Below are 18,596 nucleotides of genomic sequence, written 5' to 3'. Positions count from 1 at the left end.
CAAGCTGCCACACGGTTCGTGGCAGAGGGTACCCAGTACCAATGTAAGTCATTTCATTAATTGTTCCATTCACAAATAGAGTGAGGGAAAAATGACTATCTATATGCCTCCGTATGAGCACTAATTTCTCATATCTTAATTTTGTGGTCCTTACGCGCAGTGTGTGTTGGTGCAGTAGAATCATTCGGCAGTCAGCTTCAAATGCCAGTTCTCTAAATTTTCTCAAGAGTGTTCCTCGAAATGAAACTGCTTTGATGTCCTTGGTCAATCCGACCTGGTACGGATCCCAAACACTTGAGCAGTTTTCAAGAATAGATTGCACCAGCATCCTATAAATGATCTCCTTTATAGAGGAACCCTACTTTCCTGCAATCATCTCAATAAATTGAAGTCAACCATTCACCTTCCCTGCTACAGTCCTCATATGCTCGTTCCATTTCATGTTACTTTGCATTGTTATGCCCAGATGTTTAAAAGACTTGACTATGTCACGCAGTATATTAATAATACTGTATCCAAACATTACGGGTTTGTTTTTCCTACTCATCTACATTAACTTACATTTACCCACACTTTGAACTAGCTGCCATTAATTACATCAAATAGTTCACAGGCGAAGTAATGGTGCTAAACTGTTTGCTTTGACCCTGTGCCCATATTCATGTTGTACAAATGGAGAAGATGTCTCAATTACTGATGACGCCTTTGGCACAATTGTTTTATTAATCTCCATTGCATGATGTAATTTTAGATTTTTTACTTCTTATGAAGGTATATTTATATGTACCGAAACCTTGGTCAAGAATTTTAATAAATTTTTATCCTGCAACTGTTTTTGGCTGTCATCCTTTATCGTGAAGAATTTCAACAGTTGCTGTTGCAGCCATGTTTAAAATCTTAAAAACTAGAAATTTTGCTAAGTCATCTTGCGTCTTCCTACAGTCACTCAACTTCAACACCTTACCGTACACCACAGCATCATCAGCAAAAACAACCACAGATTGCTGCCCACCCTGTCTGCCAAATCATTCATGCATATAGAGAACAACAGTGATCCTATCACACCCCCTGGGGCACTCCTGACAATACCCTTGTCCCTGATGAACATTCACCGCTGAGGGCAATATACTGGGTTCTGTTACTTAAGAAGTCTTAATATCTGGGGACACATTCTGTATATTCTTACCTTTGTTAAAAGTCTCCAGTGGGGCACCATGTCAAACACCTTCAGGAAATCTAAAAATGTGGAACCTGCCTTTTGCCCTTCATCCAACGCTTCCAGTATATTATGTGAGAAAAGAGCAAGCTCAGTTTCAAATGAGCCATGTTTTCTGAAATGTGTGCTTATTCATGGATATAAGGTTCTCCATCGCATGAAAATTTATTATATTCGAACTGAGAATGTGTTCCAAGGATTCTGCAGCAAACCAATTCTAGGGATATTGGTCTGTAATTTTGTGGGTCCATTCTGTCATGATTCTTATATGCAGGAGTCACTTGAACTTTTTTCCAGTCACTTGGGACTGGACAAGAGATTCACAATAAATGCAAGCTATGTAATGGGCCAGTGCCACAGAGTACTCTTTGTAAAAATGAATTAGGATTCCATCTGGACCTAGCAAGTTACTTGTTTTCAGCTCTTTCAGTTGTTTGTCTAGGCCAGGAATACTTATGACTATGTATGACTATGTCACCTATACAGGAGTCTGTTTGATAGTCAAGCAACACTATGTTTGTACAATTCTCCTGTGTGAACAATTTCTTTACTTTGAAATTTAAAACTTTGTCATTCATTTTGTTATCTTCAGCTGCCACACCGAACAGGTCAACAAGGGACTGAATGGCTTAGAGATACACATAGGACCAGGATTTTCTTGGATTCTCTGCTTGATGTTTTGTTAAGATATGGCAGCAGTAGTTGTATGCTTCAAGCATATATCTTTTCACAGATGCACAAATCTCTAATAACATTTGCTTGTCATCATCTGTGTACTCTCTTTTGAACAGTCACAGTGGAAATGAGTGGCCGGTAAAAATATTCAATAATTAAATTTGTTTCACCTACACCTGTTATACGTAACCAGGTAACTTCACTATTACACTCCAATTGACCTAAATAGAGATGATATTTTTGTCAAGCGCAGTGAACACTCCCCATGCTATGGGCTCTAATCTGTCATTCCGATATATATTCCACAATTCGTTAAATACCTCTGAGCTCTCCACTTCTGGTTTCAGCCAGCTCTCAGTCCCAAGAATAATTAGACTGCGAGAGCTTTTCTGGAGGGTAGTAAATTTGGGAACTTCGTTACAAATACTTCAACAGTTTATTGATAAAATTTTGAGAGTTGAAGTGTCTACTCTGAATGTGATCTGACTTCGTTTGCTGCATACTGCCTGGCAAGTGTTCATTAGAGTACCCCAAACTACTGTCTAGCCTAAAAAACACTCATGTGCCCTCCACAGCTACCCTGCAACCTGAGCAGCAGCTTCCCTGATGTAGTGCACCCCTGACCTATGAAGGGGTGTCCTATGAATCCCCACCCAACAACACAGGTCCAGAAATCTGCAGCCAAGACTGTAACAGAGTTGATGAAGCCTTTGGCAGAGACCCTCAACTCAGCCCCAAATCAAAGGACCTGGTCAACTTTAGGAAGGATGCTGCAAATTGCGAGCTCTGCTTGCACCCTGCACACGAGGACAGCAATCTTCACCACCTCTGCCAGCCACCTGTAAGAAGCGAGGATGGCCTCAGGACCGATTTGTCAGTGACAACGTGAGCCACAATTCCAGATAACTGCACACTGCATGCTCAGTAGGCACAGGCAAGGCCACCTCCACATCTCTGATGAGGCCCCCTGGCAGACATACTGAGTGGTCATTGTGTACGTGTGTGGGTCGTCTGCATAGAACGGCTCGCACACGTTGTATTAGGTTTAAGTGCTCTGAGCTAGAGAGAGGAACTGTGACAGTGCAAATAAATTAGTGACACAGAAATATAAACTTTATTGTGCTGCAAAATTTAACTGAAGTTGTACAGCAACTCACTGGATGTGATTACAGACAGATACAACTAAATAGTGGCCTGGCAAGGTGTGCTTTACTAAATAGGATGTCAACAAGACAGTGTCCATCCTGGGTGCCACACTGTCAATCACTGTAGCAAACACTTGTTCCTTGTCGAAAGCTATGGCACACCAGTTGTAGACTAAGTCTCACAGACTGATCTCCACTATGAATTGTAGCTACGAACAGCAACCTCGGACCTCCGTACTGGAACTATTGTATGCCAAAGCCGAACAAGAACTATCTGTTGCTGCCTGTAGCTGCCACTTATCACAGTGTGGAAGGCCACCTTACTGGCAGTGGTGCAGAGGCTGCTGATTGGGCTGTGCTTGTGGCTGGCAGTGAACTACGAAGCACACCTTGTGCCCCCAGTCAGAAACTGTCTCAGCATGCCAGCTCCGACTGCGTCCATTGGTGAGGACACAACACATTGGCTTTCCTTCCAGCACTGAACACTATCAATCTAATGAGCTCCACAACACACCTAACAACGGAGTTCCCGATAACTAGTAACCCCCTCCCCCTTTCCCGTGTGCCAGTTTGAACCCTGCTGAAGCAGCTGCCATCTGTCAACTCACAGCGTGAATGGACGAAGCCAGATGGCCAGTCCCAACATCGGCCCTCCACCTTGAGCAATACGAATGCGTTACCACCCACCATTCACACTGTAGTGAGGGCAGATCCACTGTGTCAGGTACACTAGGAGATGCCTCAGCAGCAAAGCCCACAGGTAAAAAAAGTAACACCTGAAGTGTCCCATGCGATGTGCAAGATTCTCCACCACCACTACAAAACAAGACAGCAGCCTGAAGGTGACAGACCACAGCCAAAAGCACATTCAGCTGTTTATGAACTGCAGCCAGCTTCTCCTGCGTCCACTGTTAGCAGTGAACACATTCCAAGCAGTCGCCATGCCTAGGAATCTTTCTGAAAGTGGCCAGACTGTTGTACGGCTTTGATTATTGACACTGGAGTAGTCAAAGGTTTAACTATGTCTCAATATCTAAGCGAGGCTGGCAGTCCTTATTTAGACTGATTTTATTTGCGTATCAGAGAATCATTCTGTGACTACCTATCTAAGTGTCCAAAGAAATCTGTGAAGCAGTATGTCACATAATTTGTCACACGTCAACAACAGTGCACAGATTCCGGTTGCGACTGCATGTGTGACTTCACGCAACACCATAAGAAGTGCTGACATACGGACAAAAGGAACATTTCACGAAGTTAAAACATTCCACATCACATAAAGAGAGAAAGTTCTGAATTATAGCTATGTGTCAAACAATAGAAAATTGAGGATTGCTATTATATCTGTGTGTAATATTTGTAATTTCATGTGAGAAGAGATCATTACATTTCTAAGTCAAATTCATCTTAGTTCCATATTATATGGACATTTCGATACACACCACTTTTAAAATTTCTTCCCGACATCAATTTCAATTAATTTGGAAGTGAATAAAAAAGTACTGTTCCCTTGATATACAGACTACCACATTTGCTGTTAAAGTCAGCCTCCTCTGACTCTACAAAAGTCTGTTCAGTGTCTTACATAGGAATCATGCATTTGCATATCCCTATTTCTAGCTTTAGGGTCTTTTTTTGCCAACATAAAATACAGCCAGCATAATCATAATTTTACAGCTATTAATCAGGTTTTTGTATGATGTCCCTGGGCTTTACTTTTCACATAAGTCTCATTAGCCTCTTCTCTTGTACAAAGACCCTTGTTATATTGATCTGGCAGCTCCCATTCCACAATACAATTCCATACGACAGGAGTAGGTTCAATGGTGCAATAGATTTTAATTCACTAAATATGCTAATTGCTGACTCCACAGTAGTCCATCATCTATATAATTATATTCCCAGAAACTTACATTCAGAACAGGCATTTGCTGCAATATCTTCATAATACATGCCATCCCTTAGAGCGCAATCTGAGGACTGAAAGGCATCAGATCTCCCATCTCTACATCTTTCTACCTTCTTTTTCATTTCCACATAGGAATTACAGCCAACATCTTTCATAATTTGATCTGTGTACTTTAGTCATGGTCTTACCCTAATTCTTTTCCATTGACACACCCATTTTTTATTGGTTTTAGGAGACCCATGTGTCTCAACAGATGAGCTCTTATTTTTTCAACAGTATTCTGTAAACACCTTTAAAGACTTTGTCATTCGTTATCTTATCAGTCCATTTGATTTCCAAGATTTGATTGTAACATATCTAAAAAGAATCCATTATTTCCCTTACCTCGGTCCTCGGAGTCCGGGTCTCCTAGCCATACAACCCCACATTCCAAACACATTCACTTCTTGCTTCACCTCATATCATGGCAGCTGTGTATCTCTCTTAGTGATGTGTCCACTTCTCTATACCCTGGAGTATTTTTCTTGTTGGTTTAGGGTCTTATGTAGCAGCTGGCTCGCTCCTTGTAGTTGAAGCTGAGTCAGAAAACTTCATGAGATCTGTCATCCAACATAATATCTGAGGTATTTATCTTTTTCTTTTAATCTGACCTCTTGAACAGAGGTCCTGCTAACCAGTACCTCTGAAATGCTATGTGTAACTAACAAAAGGCTTGACTTCATCACGTTCTGCAGCTGTTATTGGTGCAAAAGAAGATCTGCTCATATCACGAAAATGCACATCCACTACTTTCTTTTTACAAACACGTATTTCCTTGAATGGGTGTATGGATAATTAGAATGAGCTGTGAATTCAAGTAAAACACAACTTTACATATCATATACACCTTGAAGGCTAAACATGACAATCAAGATTACAATATTTTTCATTTGTCATGAAACACTCTTGTCTTTTGTTTTCATTCTTGGAGAGTGCGGTTGCTTTCTGATGGTAAACCCACCACCAAGCTGTGATGCCAAAACATAATGCATCCCATCCACAGCAGGTGAAGCCCTTTATTTATCACACCTTGCTCTTTTCCCATCTTCCGTACCTCCTATTTAATGTCTGCACATACACAAACAAACACCTGTGCACAGTATATGTTCCATGACTTACTACCTATTTAATATTATTGTGTCACATTTGTACTACACAAGTAGTGTGAAATGTCATTTGCCTAAATGGCATGCATGTAACACTTCAGCCCTTCACAGATGATGAGCATTTGTTGAGCTGCCTAATCACCCTTCTCTACCTCTCACTGTCTACAATGACATCCCTATCAACTTTTTTCCTTGTTTCATTTAACTTTGTGTCACATGCATTAATAAGCTTGTGTGACAATGTTTATTTTAATCTACAGCAGTAAACAAAAAATAATGCTGGACACACCACTCCATTTAATGTTTAATACTACTATTTCAGTGTTATTATTGTGTTGTAATATGGGTATTTACATCACTGATATTTACAGGCCATTAAAAAGTGTCAATACAGGTCAACAGCTCCAATAAACAGGTCCAATAAACATGGTGTGTGCTGATGGAAGTTCCCATCCAACTGCAGGAAGAAGGTATCAGTACCATTTCTTGATCAATGTATAGGCAGGCATTCTTCACAACAGATTAATAAAGCCATGCACACTACTACAATGGTTAAATGGGGCTCATTCTCTCAGTAACATATTTGCCTGCAGTGGTTAAGTACATGCCATCTCAGCATAGACTACAAATAATGTTCACACATGTTGGCATACAGACATGTTCTCACAGCAGTGTCTGTGAACATCTGGTGATAACATTTCAAGAGTACTGAATCCGTCAAAGAGGCCCAATGTATTGACCTTCTCATTTCCCAGATGTCAAGCCCCTGGACTTCTGGTTATGGGGACACTTGAAGAAATTGATCTACATTGCTCGAGTCAATGTTATGCAGACATTGCATGATTGTGTATTAACAGCAAGCACAACAAAATAGTAGGTCTCAAAGGAAGATCAATTCCCTGTTCCAAAGAGCATCAAAGGAACTTACTGTCATGGATGCCCATCACATTATGCAAGCATGTGTCCCAGAACCACGTTCATCAGACCTATTCTCTTGTTTCAAAGAGTAAGACCACTTTTCAAATTTTTCAACACTTTTTTTAATGCACCGTATATTTCATGTATTGACTTGTACCAGATACAAACAACTTGCCTGCCTATATGGATCTGTGGCACAAGTACACCATAAACAAACAATGCTAGTGCATGAAGACTACCAAAATATCTCAATAACATCAATTGTAAAAACACTGAGAGCTCTAACACTTCTGTTTTTCAAAGATATCTGGGGTGTGAAATTACAAAAAACCATGTTGAAAGAGAGAGAGAACCAGCTGCCAGATTAACCAAAAAAATTAATAGTTAATTTGGTGGTTACAAACTGACAAAACAAGATAGCAGTCAAGATGTAAGCATTTGGGTGAAAATATTCTACGAACAACACACCAAGGCAAGCAAGATGGCAAAAAACATGTTATTCTGATAAGCCATAAACTGTGGGACATGCCACCTTGTTGGATTCAAGTCTTAAGTTAGGTAGATGCAGATATAGGTTTTTGACCTAAAATAATAACAAAGAAAAACAGTCAAACTTGTACCCAGGTTTCAAAAAATAAGTGAGTTCCAATGCAGATGGCTTATATGCACCAAAACAGGTCTGAGTAACAAATGATCTTAAGATACCTGATAACAGCCTCAATCAATAAATCATATTTGAAATTTTTTGAGATTGGACTGAATGATAAACAATTTCAGTAAGAGTTATTCTTTTTACTTCCTTGAAAACCAGTTGCTGGTTTTATTTTTGACTGACTGCATAAATGTTAATAAACAACATGACTGCTCACAGCGAAATTACTTACTAGCTCTTGTTTGACGAAAGTCGTGCCACCACCAGAACTTCCACATTCTGGCGTTGCCATTTTCTGAAAAACACAAATGCTACAATGAAGACAAACTGCAAAGAACAATCTGAGGTTAAATCATGCACCTTAAAGTATGTGACAAGTTCTGTATTTGTGTACTGAGGAATTCCAGCATGTATTTCAATGGGCATTTTTTAATTTTGTTTCACTGAAGTTTCAACCAGTTTATTATTGTTGGCTAGAAGTCAACAATTAAGCCAATCTTTGAAATCTTAATTGTTCGATACATACACAGATTGTCACTAGGGGACTAAGCTTGATTTTACTCACACTACTTTCAGCCTGCAAGAATAAAAATGGTTTTCTTACTCAGTGCCTTTATGTATAGAATAAAAACGTGCAAATGTTTGGAAATTCAAATCAAAATGAAATGACCATCATGTTAGCTACCCATTCTATAAAGTACAGGGTGACAATTATTGAAGTAGATAAAAAAATATAAATTAGTTACAAACTATGATGTGCACACACTATATTCTACATGTAAACATCACTACAGACATTTGGACTTAGGTTATGACATGTTCAATATGCTTGCCATCATTGGCAATGATGTGGCGCAGAGGAACAGCAAAATTCTGCATGACCTGTTGAAGTATCAGGACATTGGTGTTGCCGATGATCTGCTGAATGACTGTTTTCAGCTCAGCAATGGTTTTGGGGTTATTGCTGCACACCATGTTTTTAATGTAGTCCCACAAAAAGGACTCACATGTTTTCAGATTGAGAGAATATAGCGGCCAATCGAGGCCCATGACTGTGGCCTCTGGGTACCCCAGATTCAGAATGTGGTCCCCAGAGTGCTCCACCAGGACATCACTTTCCTGCTTCAATGGGGAATAGTTCCGACTTGCATGAACTACATCTAGTCGAAATCGGGGTCACTTTGGATAATGGGGATGAAATCATGTTCCAAAACCTTCACATATAGTTTGGTTGTCACTGTGCCATCAAGGAATATTGCACTGATTATTTCGTGACTGGACATTGCACACCACACAGTCACCTGTTGAGGGTGAAGAGACTTCTCGATTGAGAAATGCAGATTCTCAGTCACCCAAACATGCCAATTTTGTTTAGTGATGAACCCATCCAAATGAAAGAGGGCTTCGTTGCTAAAGCAAACCAATCATGTGTATACTAATTCCCTCATACCCTGTGGCCAATTGTGCAGTTTGAACGTCCTAATGCAAACTATTCAGATGTTCTGATGATTTTATTTCATATAGTTCAATAATTGTCACCCTGTATCTCCACACCTGGAGTACTGATCCACAAAGTTTTGTAAGCACTGTAGCAAACTATGTTCAGTGTATCTACATCTACACTTCGCAAACCACTGTGAAATGCATGGCAGAGAGTATGTACCAGAGTACAAGTTGTTAAGGTTTCTTTCTGTTGCATTCACGTGTTGAGAGCAGGAAGAATAATAGTTTAATTGAATCTGTGCATGCTGTAATTAATCCAATCTTGCCCTTACAATCCCTATGTGATCAATATGTAGGGGATTGTAGTATGTTCCTGGAGCCATTAACTGTTGCTAGTTCTTGAAACTTTGTATGTAGGCTTTCTCAGAATAGTTCATGTCTATCTTCAAGGGTCTGCCAGTTCAGTTTCTTCAGAATCTCTGTGACACTCTTCCGTGGGTAAAACAAGCCTGTGACCACTTGTGCAGCAGCTCTCTGCATACAATTCAATATCCCCCGTTAATCCGAAATGATGCAAGTCCCACACACTTGAGCAATATTCTAGACTGGGTCAAACGAGTTGTTTGTAAGCAATCTCCTTTGTTGACAGATTGCATTTCCTCAGTATTCTATCAATAAACCAAAGTCTGCCACCTGCTTCCACAACTAAACCTATGTGATCATTCCAGTTCATATGCCCACAAAGGGTTACACTCAAGTATGTGTATGAGGTGGCTGATTCCAACTGTGACACACTGATATTATAGTCATAGGATGCAAAGTTTTCTCATTTTGTGAAGCACACAGTTTTACATTTCTGAACATTTAAAGCAAGTTGCCAAACTTTGCACCATTTTGAAACCTTGTCCAGATCTAACTGAATATGTATGGAGCTTCTTTCAAACAGTACTTGACTGTAGATAACCGCATCATCCGCAAAAAGTCTGATATTAATATTACCCCCAGAGATTTTGCAGATGATGCAGTTATCTATAGTAAAGTACTATCTGAAAGAAGTTGCATAAACATTCAGTTAGATCTTGATAAAATTTCAAAGTGGTGCAAAGATTTGCAATTTGCTTTAAATGTTCAGAAAAGAACAATTGTGCACTTCACAAAATGAAAAAAAAAATATATATTATCCAACGATTATCACATCAGTGGCTCTCAGGTGGAGTCAGCCAAGTCGTATTATCCTAAGACTATCGTATTAGTGAGTCACAGCTGGAATCAGCCAAGTCAAACACATACTTGAGAGTAACAATTTGTAAGGATATGAAATCAAATGATCATGCAGGCTCACTCATGGGGAAAGCAGGTGGTGAACTTTGATTTATTGGTAGAATCCTCAGGAAATGCAATCAGTTTACATAGGAGATTGCTCACAAATCACTCATGCAACCATTCTAGAATATTGTTCATATGTTGGGACCCATACCAAATAGGACTAAACAGGGATATCATGCATATCTTCAGCTAGAGAGAGGAAATAACTCTGTCATATTTAGCACAGATGATAAATTTATAGACTGTGAAACAAACACAACACTTTTAGATATGAACACCAACTGTCAGCTATTTATGTCTTGTCTTCTTTTAGTCTCTTATCTAAATACAATGTTGTACATGAATTGGCATGAATGTAACCCATAATATTTTAACAGAATGTCAAATGCGCTAGTATATCTAAGCATTATGGTTATGGTGTTGAAGGGAAAAAAATTGCCAGAGCAAATGAAAAAGCTTGTTAAGATGCACATGCTTCAAAAAAAAAAAAAAAAAAAAAAAAAAAAGAAGCTGAAACAATCTTCACAAGTAATACATACTACACAATGAAAGAGTACTTGCAGGAATCAGAGTAGTGGGTAGTAATAAAATGGGATAACTACAACACCATGTAACATTTCAGTATATCATGGTTTATTGCTTTCACAGGGAAATCAAGTGTCAAGAGATAAAATGTATAATAGTAATGTGTTGTTATTCTCCAGAGTTCAACATTTCACTCATCATGGGGGGATGCTGACTCAGTTTTTCAGGTGGACTGAAGAGCATAGCTGAATGCATGCGGGCAAGCAGTTGGCTTTCTGGCCAGACTGCAGTTGATGCAAGGGACACCGTTCAGAAGGAACCAGCTGGTGCACTTAGTGTGTGCTGCAATTAACAACAAATTTATGCTTTATATTACAAGTTACCTGAAACAAATTATTTGTAAATCAGGGAACATTGCACAATAGGAGCCAACGAAATGTGGCAGTTCAGCTGTTACGACACTGACCTCTTATTTAAGAGGGTGGAGTTTCTCTGTTCACTCATCTTGATTTGGTTTTTCTAAAACACTTAGACAAAAGTGTGGATGGTTCCTTAATTGTGACCACGGCTGCCAACTTGTCCTAACCCCATAAGGCATTTTATGTATTACATGTGTTGCATATTTTGAGCTGTTGACCTGCATTGTATTACCTTGACAGTTCCTATATCATTGTGAGATGGTTCTTGGATGAATAAAGATAAATAATAACTTACATAATCCTTCCATGATACAGCATAAAATAAAGCATTTTTTCAACAGAAACCATAAAGTATCTAGTGTTTGTTGATAACAAATGAATAATCCAAAAAGGAGGATTTTTTTAGTCTTGCGGATTCTATACAACAATGACTCCTACAACAAGGTGTCTGAATGAATGACTTTCCCTAGTCCTGACACTCTTTGGTTTAACTGTAGTCTGTATAATTTTTCTTGAAAAGTAGTTCACTCAGTCCCACCACCTTACTACTGAGTACGTCAAAGACAATTTTCCACCATCCCCCAAGTGCTACAGCCGCAAGAGTAACAACACTCCATTTTCTCATGAAACATAGTTAAAAATCAAAGATACAAACAAACAGTCAGTTCAGCGTCAATATCTAATAGCTACTTTCGAATACATGGTGGCACTATAGGGTAAGAGTTGACAGAACAGTTCAGCACTAAGAATGGAATATATCTGAGAGCAGATTCTACAGATAATGAGAAGTCACTCTTTTGGCTGTGAAAAATTTCAAATGTGATTTGCAACCCACTTTACCTCTTAAACACAAACCAAGGTAGAGCAACAGGGTAGACACAGTATGTATCCTTCATTCTGTTTCTACTGAATTTGAGGAACAGAAAAACTAGAAAAGGAGAGATACATTCTATAATGTACAAATTGAAAACAATGATACACATTAATTGAAACTCAACTGCAGAAGACACTCAAAGGCAGAGAGAGTATTTTACCTTTTGTAATTTAAAATATATAATAAACATCACCAGATGAGATCTCGTACACATTTCAGTGTATCTTTCAACAGAAATCCATTTATTTCTTTCCGACATTAAATGAAATGCAGCTGGAGAGGATGTGTGAAAACCTTGTCAGGAAACAGTAAGTAAAACAGTACAGTTGTCATTACTGCATAACACCTACTTATAAACAAAACTGAAAATTTAAAATTAGATGTATACCATAACATACTATCTTGTCAACGTCAACCAAAGAACACTACCAAGATGAGTGTACAAAGACAAGTTATTAAGTGTTAGGCTGGAGTATGTCCAATAATGAGCAAGAAAATTAAAAAAATGAGTGAATTGATATAAACAGCATCGTGAACCAACTATCCAAGGCAATATATACAGAAAACTACAATCCACTACAGCTGCACAAGTATAAAAGGCCTACGAGATCTGAGACTATGATGAAACTGAGAAACAAATGTGATGAGATGAAACAAGGAATTCAGAACATCAAGAAAGATATAAATTTAACTGTACTGGTTGACAGTAATATAATGAAGCAAGATAAAGAAAAAAAAAATAGTACGAGAAATGTTAGGAGAAATTAATGAAAGAGAAAGCCACCTGCTACTATTTTGTACAGAGTTCATTTTAAGCATTGCAGATAACTTATCTAAGAACAATGAAATATTGTTTTATATACGGAAAACACATCAAGACACTGGAAGGTTTCAGACCATCATACTATTATGCAATCTGAGATTTAAAAATCAGGTTTTAAACTGTGAAACTTTTACAGGATGTGGACCCTGTTCATAATATATTGGTTATGAAATGGAGACTAAAGTTGGGCAAAAAGATAGGAAATCAAGGAGATTTGCATAAGTTGAAACAATTCAAGATGGCTAACACTGAAAAAGAGAGAATTAGAAGATGACTGACAGAAACACGGGAGATAAATAAATAAATAAAATAGAAAATGGATGAGTAGCTTGGAAAGTGAATAGTGAGGAGGATGCTAAGTTCACCCAACCTGGATATGATGTGACGTCATTATGACATATATACACTTTAGTCGATTAACACACCTATCGACTTTTACGAACATTCGAGATTCTAAACTGTCGTCAGCTAGTTGTTTGTTTTGACACGTGTGATTCTGAAAACAGCTCAGTGTGGCAGCGTATATGTATTTCTCCGAAATAAAAGTAAAAGAGCTGGATATTAATAGAAATATTCCTGACCGTGGCCTTGAAAACACCACGGACAACACGTTTCGTAAAAAAGTGAAGTCTTCTTATGTCCCGACCAGATTAGATTGTGTGATTGTTGTATTGAATGCTTACGCCGAAAATAATATTTATTTATTATCAACATTTTAGTATGGTTTCATACAATTGGTCTTGTCAGTACATATTAGATTGTAGCAGCATACTCTTGCTGACTTTTTTTTCTTAATTTATATTGCTGAAAGAGAACTCGTGCAAGTTCGTTAGCTAAGTAATTTATATGTCCATCCCAAGATAGTCTTTTATTAACCATAATTCCAAGTAATTTTACACTCGGACCGCAGAGAAAGGTACCTTAGTGTCCAGTAATGACTGGTGTGTAGAATGATTGAATTTCGAACTTAAAAAGAAAAATATGAGGCATTGTTGAAGAAAAATCGTCGACCGGAGATGAAATACGAGGGGAAGTGGACTTCTCAATGTAATCTTAACCAAAGGTTAGTGTCTAGTACTGATTGACGTATGAAATGATTGAATGCAGTGTCAAAGCATTCCATGGTGGTATGATAAACCAGACATACTGTATATTATGTTAGCACTGGCAGGTCGATAGAAACACAAACAGACACATACATACACACAAAATTCAAGCTTTCGCAACAAACTGTTGCCTCATCAGGAAAGAGGGAAGGAGAGGGAAAGACTAAAGGAAGTGGGCTTTAAGGGAGAGGGTAAGGAGTCATTCCAATCCCGGGAGCGGAAAGACTTACCTTAGGGGGAAAAAAGGACGGGTGTGTGCGCGAGTGTATACCCGTCCTTTTTCCCCCCTAAGGTAAGTAAGTCTTTCCGCTCCCGGGATTGGAATGACTCCTTACCCTCTCCCTTAAAACCCACTTCCTTTCGTCTTTCCCTCTCCTTCCCTCTTTCCTGATGAGGCAACAGTTTGTTGCGAAAGCTTAAATTTTGTGTGTATGTATGTGTCAGTCTGTGTTTCTATCGACCTGCCAGCGCTTTCGTACGGTAAGTCACATCATCTTTGTTTTTAAATATATTTTTCCTGCGTGGAATGTTTCCCTCTATTATATTGTATATTATGTCAAGTATACAACCACAATAGTTTTAGCATGTACCTGGCCATGTCAATGTGGTTTATGTCAGCAGTATAATTTGCTAAGACAAGATTATGCAAAATACGAATTGCATCACAACATGAGCAGATACCTTAAACTATGCAGAAGTCTCGTTACTTTTGCTGGATGCAGCTTGCAGAAGATGGCACCAGTAAAGGTCTCTTACTCGGAGAACCAATGTGTTTGGTCATCATATACTCAGTTCAGCTTTGGAGTCTACTGTTCACAAACGAATGGCACAGAGCACAGCGCTACCCTGTCACAACCTCTCGAAAGTTCACAAAAGTCGAATAGTCAATATACGGTTTCTATCGTTTTCGATGTAGCGTGTATACGTCATAATGACGTCACATCGTATCCAAGTCCGGTGAACTTAGCATCCTCCGAATAGTGAGGGTAACGGGCGTCAAATAGATCCCAAGTCAAGGAGAAAATATAAAATTGCAACAACTGAAACAAGTAAACATCTAAAAAATGAAATTGGCAGGAACTTCAACCAGGAACTGCTAGAGCAGATATGCCATGATCTAGATGAATGCTTGACTATCAGAAAGATAGGTGCAGGTATAATAAAAAGAGAAGCACCTTTATGAATAACAAGAACTCAGATGACAAACCAGCACTAAAGCTGATAGGTGGAAGGAATATATATTGAGAGGCTATATGAGGGAAATGAACTTAAAGACAACAGTACAGGAGGGGAAGAGGAAGTAGAGGAGGATGAAATGGAAGATGTGATACTGCAAGAAGAATTTGACAGAGTACTCAAAGACCTAAACAAGACACCCAGAGCAGATAGCATTCCCATAGAATAACTGGAATCTTGAGGAGCACCAACAGTGAACAAATTACTCTACATGGTATGCAAGATCCTTGAGACACATGAAAGACCTCCAGACATCAAGAAAAATTGTAACAATTGTACAGTTGCAGAGAAAGCAGGTGTTGACAAATGTGAGTATTACGCAAACATCAGTTCAGTAACTCATTGTTGCACAATACTAACATGAACTGCCTACAAAAGGATGGCACAACGGGCAGTAGCTAATCTGAGAGGAAACCAGTTTGGGTTCTGCAGAAATGTAGGAACACACAAAGTAATACTGGCCCTAAGACTTATCTTTGAAGATGGAGTGATGAAAGAAACCTGCATTCACAGTATTTGTAGGTGTAAAGCAAAAGTTTGAAAACATTGACTGGAGTACACTCTGTGTAATTCTGAAGTTTCAATGATAAAATAAAGAAGCAAAGATGTTATCCACAACCCCTATAGAAAGAGGAGTTGAAGGATGTAAAAAGAGAGGTGGAAATGAGAAGAGAATAAGTGCAGGTAGTAACTTCTAACCAACATAATTCAGTCTGTACAATGAGTAAGCATTGATGGAAACAGGGTAATTTTTGGGGAATTAATTAATGTACAGGGAGGAGACACGAAAATCTTTAAGGTCTGCTGATGATTTTGTAATTCTGTCACACAGCAAAGGATCTGGAATATCAAGTGAATGTAATGGATAGTATCTCAAAAAGATGAAGAGCAATAATAATGAATCCTTCCGCATTCGCACCCACTAATTTGCTACATTCTGGGTTCAGTAGCAATAAGGCCAAGAAAAGACACATGTTGGCATATAGGGAAGGGGTATCTACAGCGGAAAGTATGGACTAAGGCAGTAATGGGGTACCGATGGTCGAGAGTCAGTCAATTCATTCACCTAGCAATTCCTATTCCAGTCCTGCCATAGGCTCATCCTGTAACACCAGAGGCAGTGCCACCTGTGAAAGCAGCCATGTCACATACCAGCTCTGTTGCAATTTCTGCATAGCATTTTATGTGGGTATGATGACCAACAAGCTGTTGACCAAAAAATGCCCACCACCAAATTGTGGTGGAGAACAGAATTGCCCACCAAGTGTGGGAACATATTGCTGAACACAACATGCTTGAGTTCAATGGCTGCTTCACAGCCCATGTTATCTCACACCCTCCCTGCAGCACCAACTTTTCTGAACCATGCAGATGGGAACTATCCCCACAATACATCTGCTCCTCTAATCCTTCTGGCAAACTCACTGCACCCACACCCTCTACCCGACATTCTCCACCTCCTCTACCCTCTTATCTCAACCCAACCCACACCTCCACATCCATGTCACCATCATCTTGGGCGACATGAACTCACTGGCTCTGGCACACATGTGTCACATTCCTATCCATACACCTGCTGCCTCCTTCCAAGCCACCTTATACCCCTCCCGTCACCAACCTATCCTCCTACTCCCCACTTTCCTTCCCCAAACCCAATCCATCCACCCAACCCACTTCATCAAAAACAGCTCCTCACACCAGCCCACCTGCTGAACTCCAATCCCGGCACTATTTGTTAGATTCATCCAAAAGCTAGCAAGGCATAAAACTTTCGTATGTACATATACACTTTTTTAAAATTGTCAATGTAGTATCATATAATTTACAAGCAATTGCCATAATTAACAGTTCAAGTACATTAACACTGGTCATTATTTGTTGTCAGTACACTTTACATAAGTAGCTCGCTCTGCCTGTTTATTTATAGTTTAACTGATTCTTCATCGCTGAACACTCTCCTTCATGATGGGATTTACAGAACACAACATGTCAATGAAAGAATGAGTGAATAGTCACTGTTTCTTTAGACTTAGAGGGCACTTCCCATCATGAACTGTTTTACTTGATATATGTCTATACATTGTTTGGTCAACTATTCTTATATTCTGACTCACAGTTTTTTAAACATTCCTGCCCCAGAGGTAAATGTTTTACTATCCTACATGAAATATGATACTACTGCATTTTTTTCCAGTTTACTAAACATGTAAATCTGTCTATATCTTTCAGCTGCACTTTGCTCTTTATCAATGAAACACTTGCAACACTGGTGTAATATTCTACAATATTTATTATTTGTTACACGAACTAGTTTTGGCAGTTACATCATCATAAGATACAAAGATACATTGGTGCAGTGAAATTTTATTGAATCAAATATTTTAAACTAGTGCATCTACAGAGCACCTCCATTTCAAAAGACCAAAAAAGTTAATGTCAGAATTAGGTATCAAATAAGAGGGATTATTTTAGTGTAAATGCAATATAAGATTATTCAATTAAGATAAAACATTTGTCACATTAACTAATGAACTACAGACAAATTACAAGAGTTGCACATAGAATAAAATAAGTGAACAATAAAATTTGGTGAAATATTCCAAAGACGTGGCTGAACAAAATAATCTTGTTTTCAATGGGTCCTACATTACAAACAGATAAAATATAACAGTGATATTAAGCAAGTGAATAAAGCAGCTGTAATTACACAAAGTAAAATTTTTTAAGACAATGACAGAAATTAAATAAAGGAAAATGGGGCATGTGAGTAAGGAAGGTAATTTACAACATGCCCTTGGATGAGATTATGAGCAGTGTCTGCAGTTAGAAGTGGCGAGTAAGGGAACTGTGTCTGGTCATTCAGTACTAATTGGGCCGATGGACATGTGTTTATTAATTTCCATTATTTCAAGATAGTTCATCTCCCTTCCTTTATGGATGTGATGTGTAATACCTCGAGTTTCACATCGTAACTAGGGCTTCTTTAAGCAGGTGGTCTGCAAAAGTAGAATCTCCTTTTCTAGGTTTCCATCTTCCGTGGCATTCCTTCAAGCAGGTATGTACTGCACTGTCAGACTGACCAATATAGAATTTTCCACAATTATAAGTAATTTTATATATTCCACTCTTGTCCAAACCTGTCTTTACAATTGGGCAAAAAATGGCCAACAGTGTTGTGCACATA

The 18,596-nt window shown here is 38.7% G+C and overlaps 1 protein-coding gene across 7 annotated transcripts in view; it reads right to left on the bottom strand.

The window, feature by feature from the left end:
• The window catches only part of LOC124551113 (zinc finger protein 70-like), a 147,433-nt gene that overhangs the window by 123,316 nt on the left and 5,521 nt on the right, over positions 1-18,596 (bottom strand). For all 7 annotated transcript variants that reach the window (XM_047126053.1, XM_047126052.1, XM_047126059.1 and 4 more), the window contains one exon: positions 7,893-7,955. In XM_047126053.1, coding sequence (XP_046982009.1) covers positions 7,893-7,955 — 63 coding nt within the window. The remainder of the gene's footprint in view (positions 1-7,892; positions 7,956-18,596) is intronic.

The sequence above is a fragment of the Schistocerca americana genome, chromosome 9 (assembly GCF_021461395.2).
Source record: "Schistocerca americana isolate TAMUIC-IGC-003095 chromosome 9, iqSchAmer2.1, whole genome shotgun sequence".
NCBI lineage: Eukaryota > Metazoa > Arthropoda > Insecta > Orthoptera > Acrididae > Schistocerca > Schistocerca americana.
This window is presented reverse-complemented; position numbering and strand designations above follow the sequence as displayed.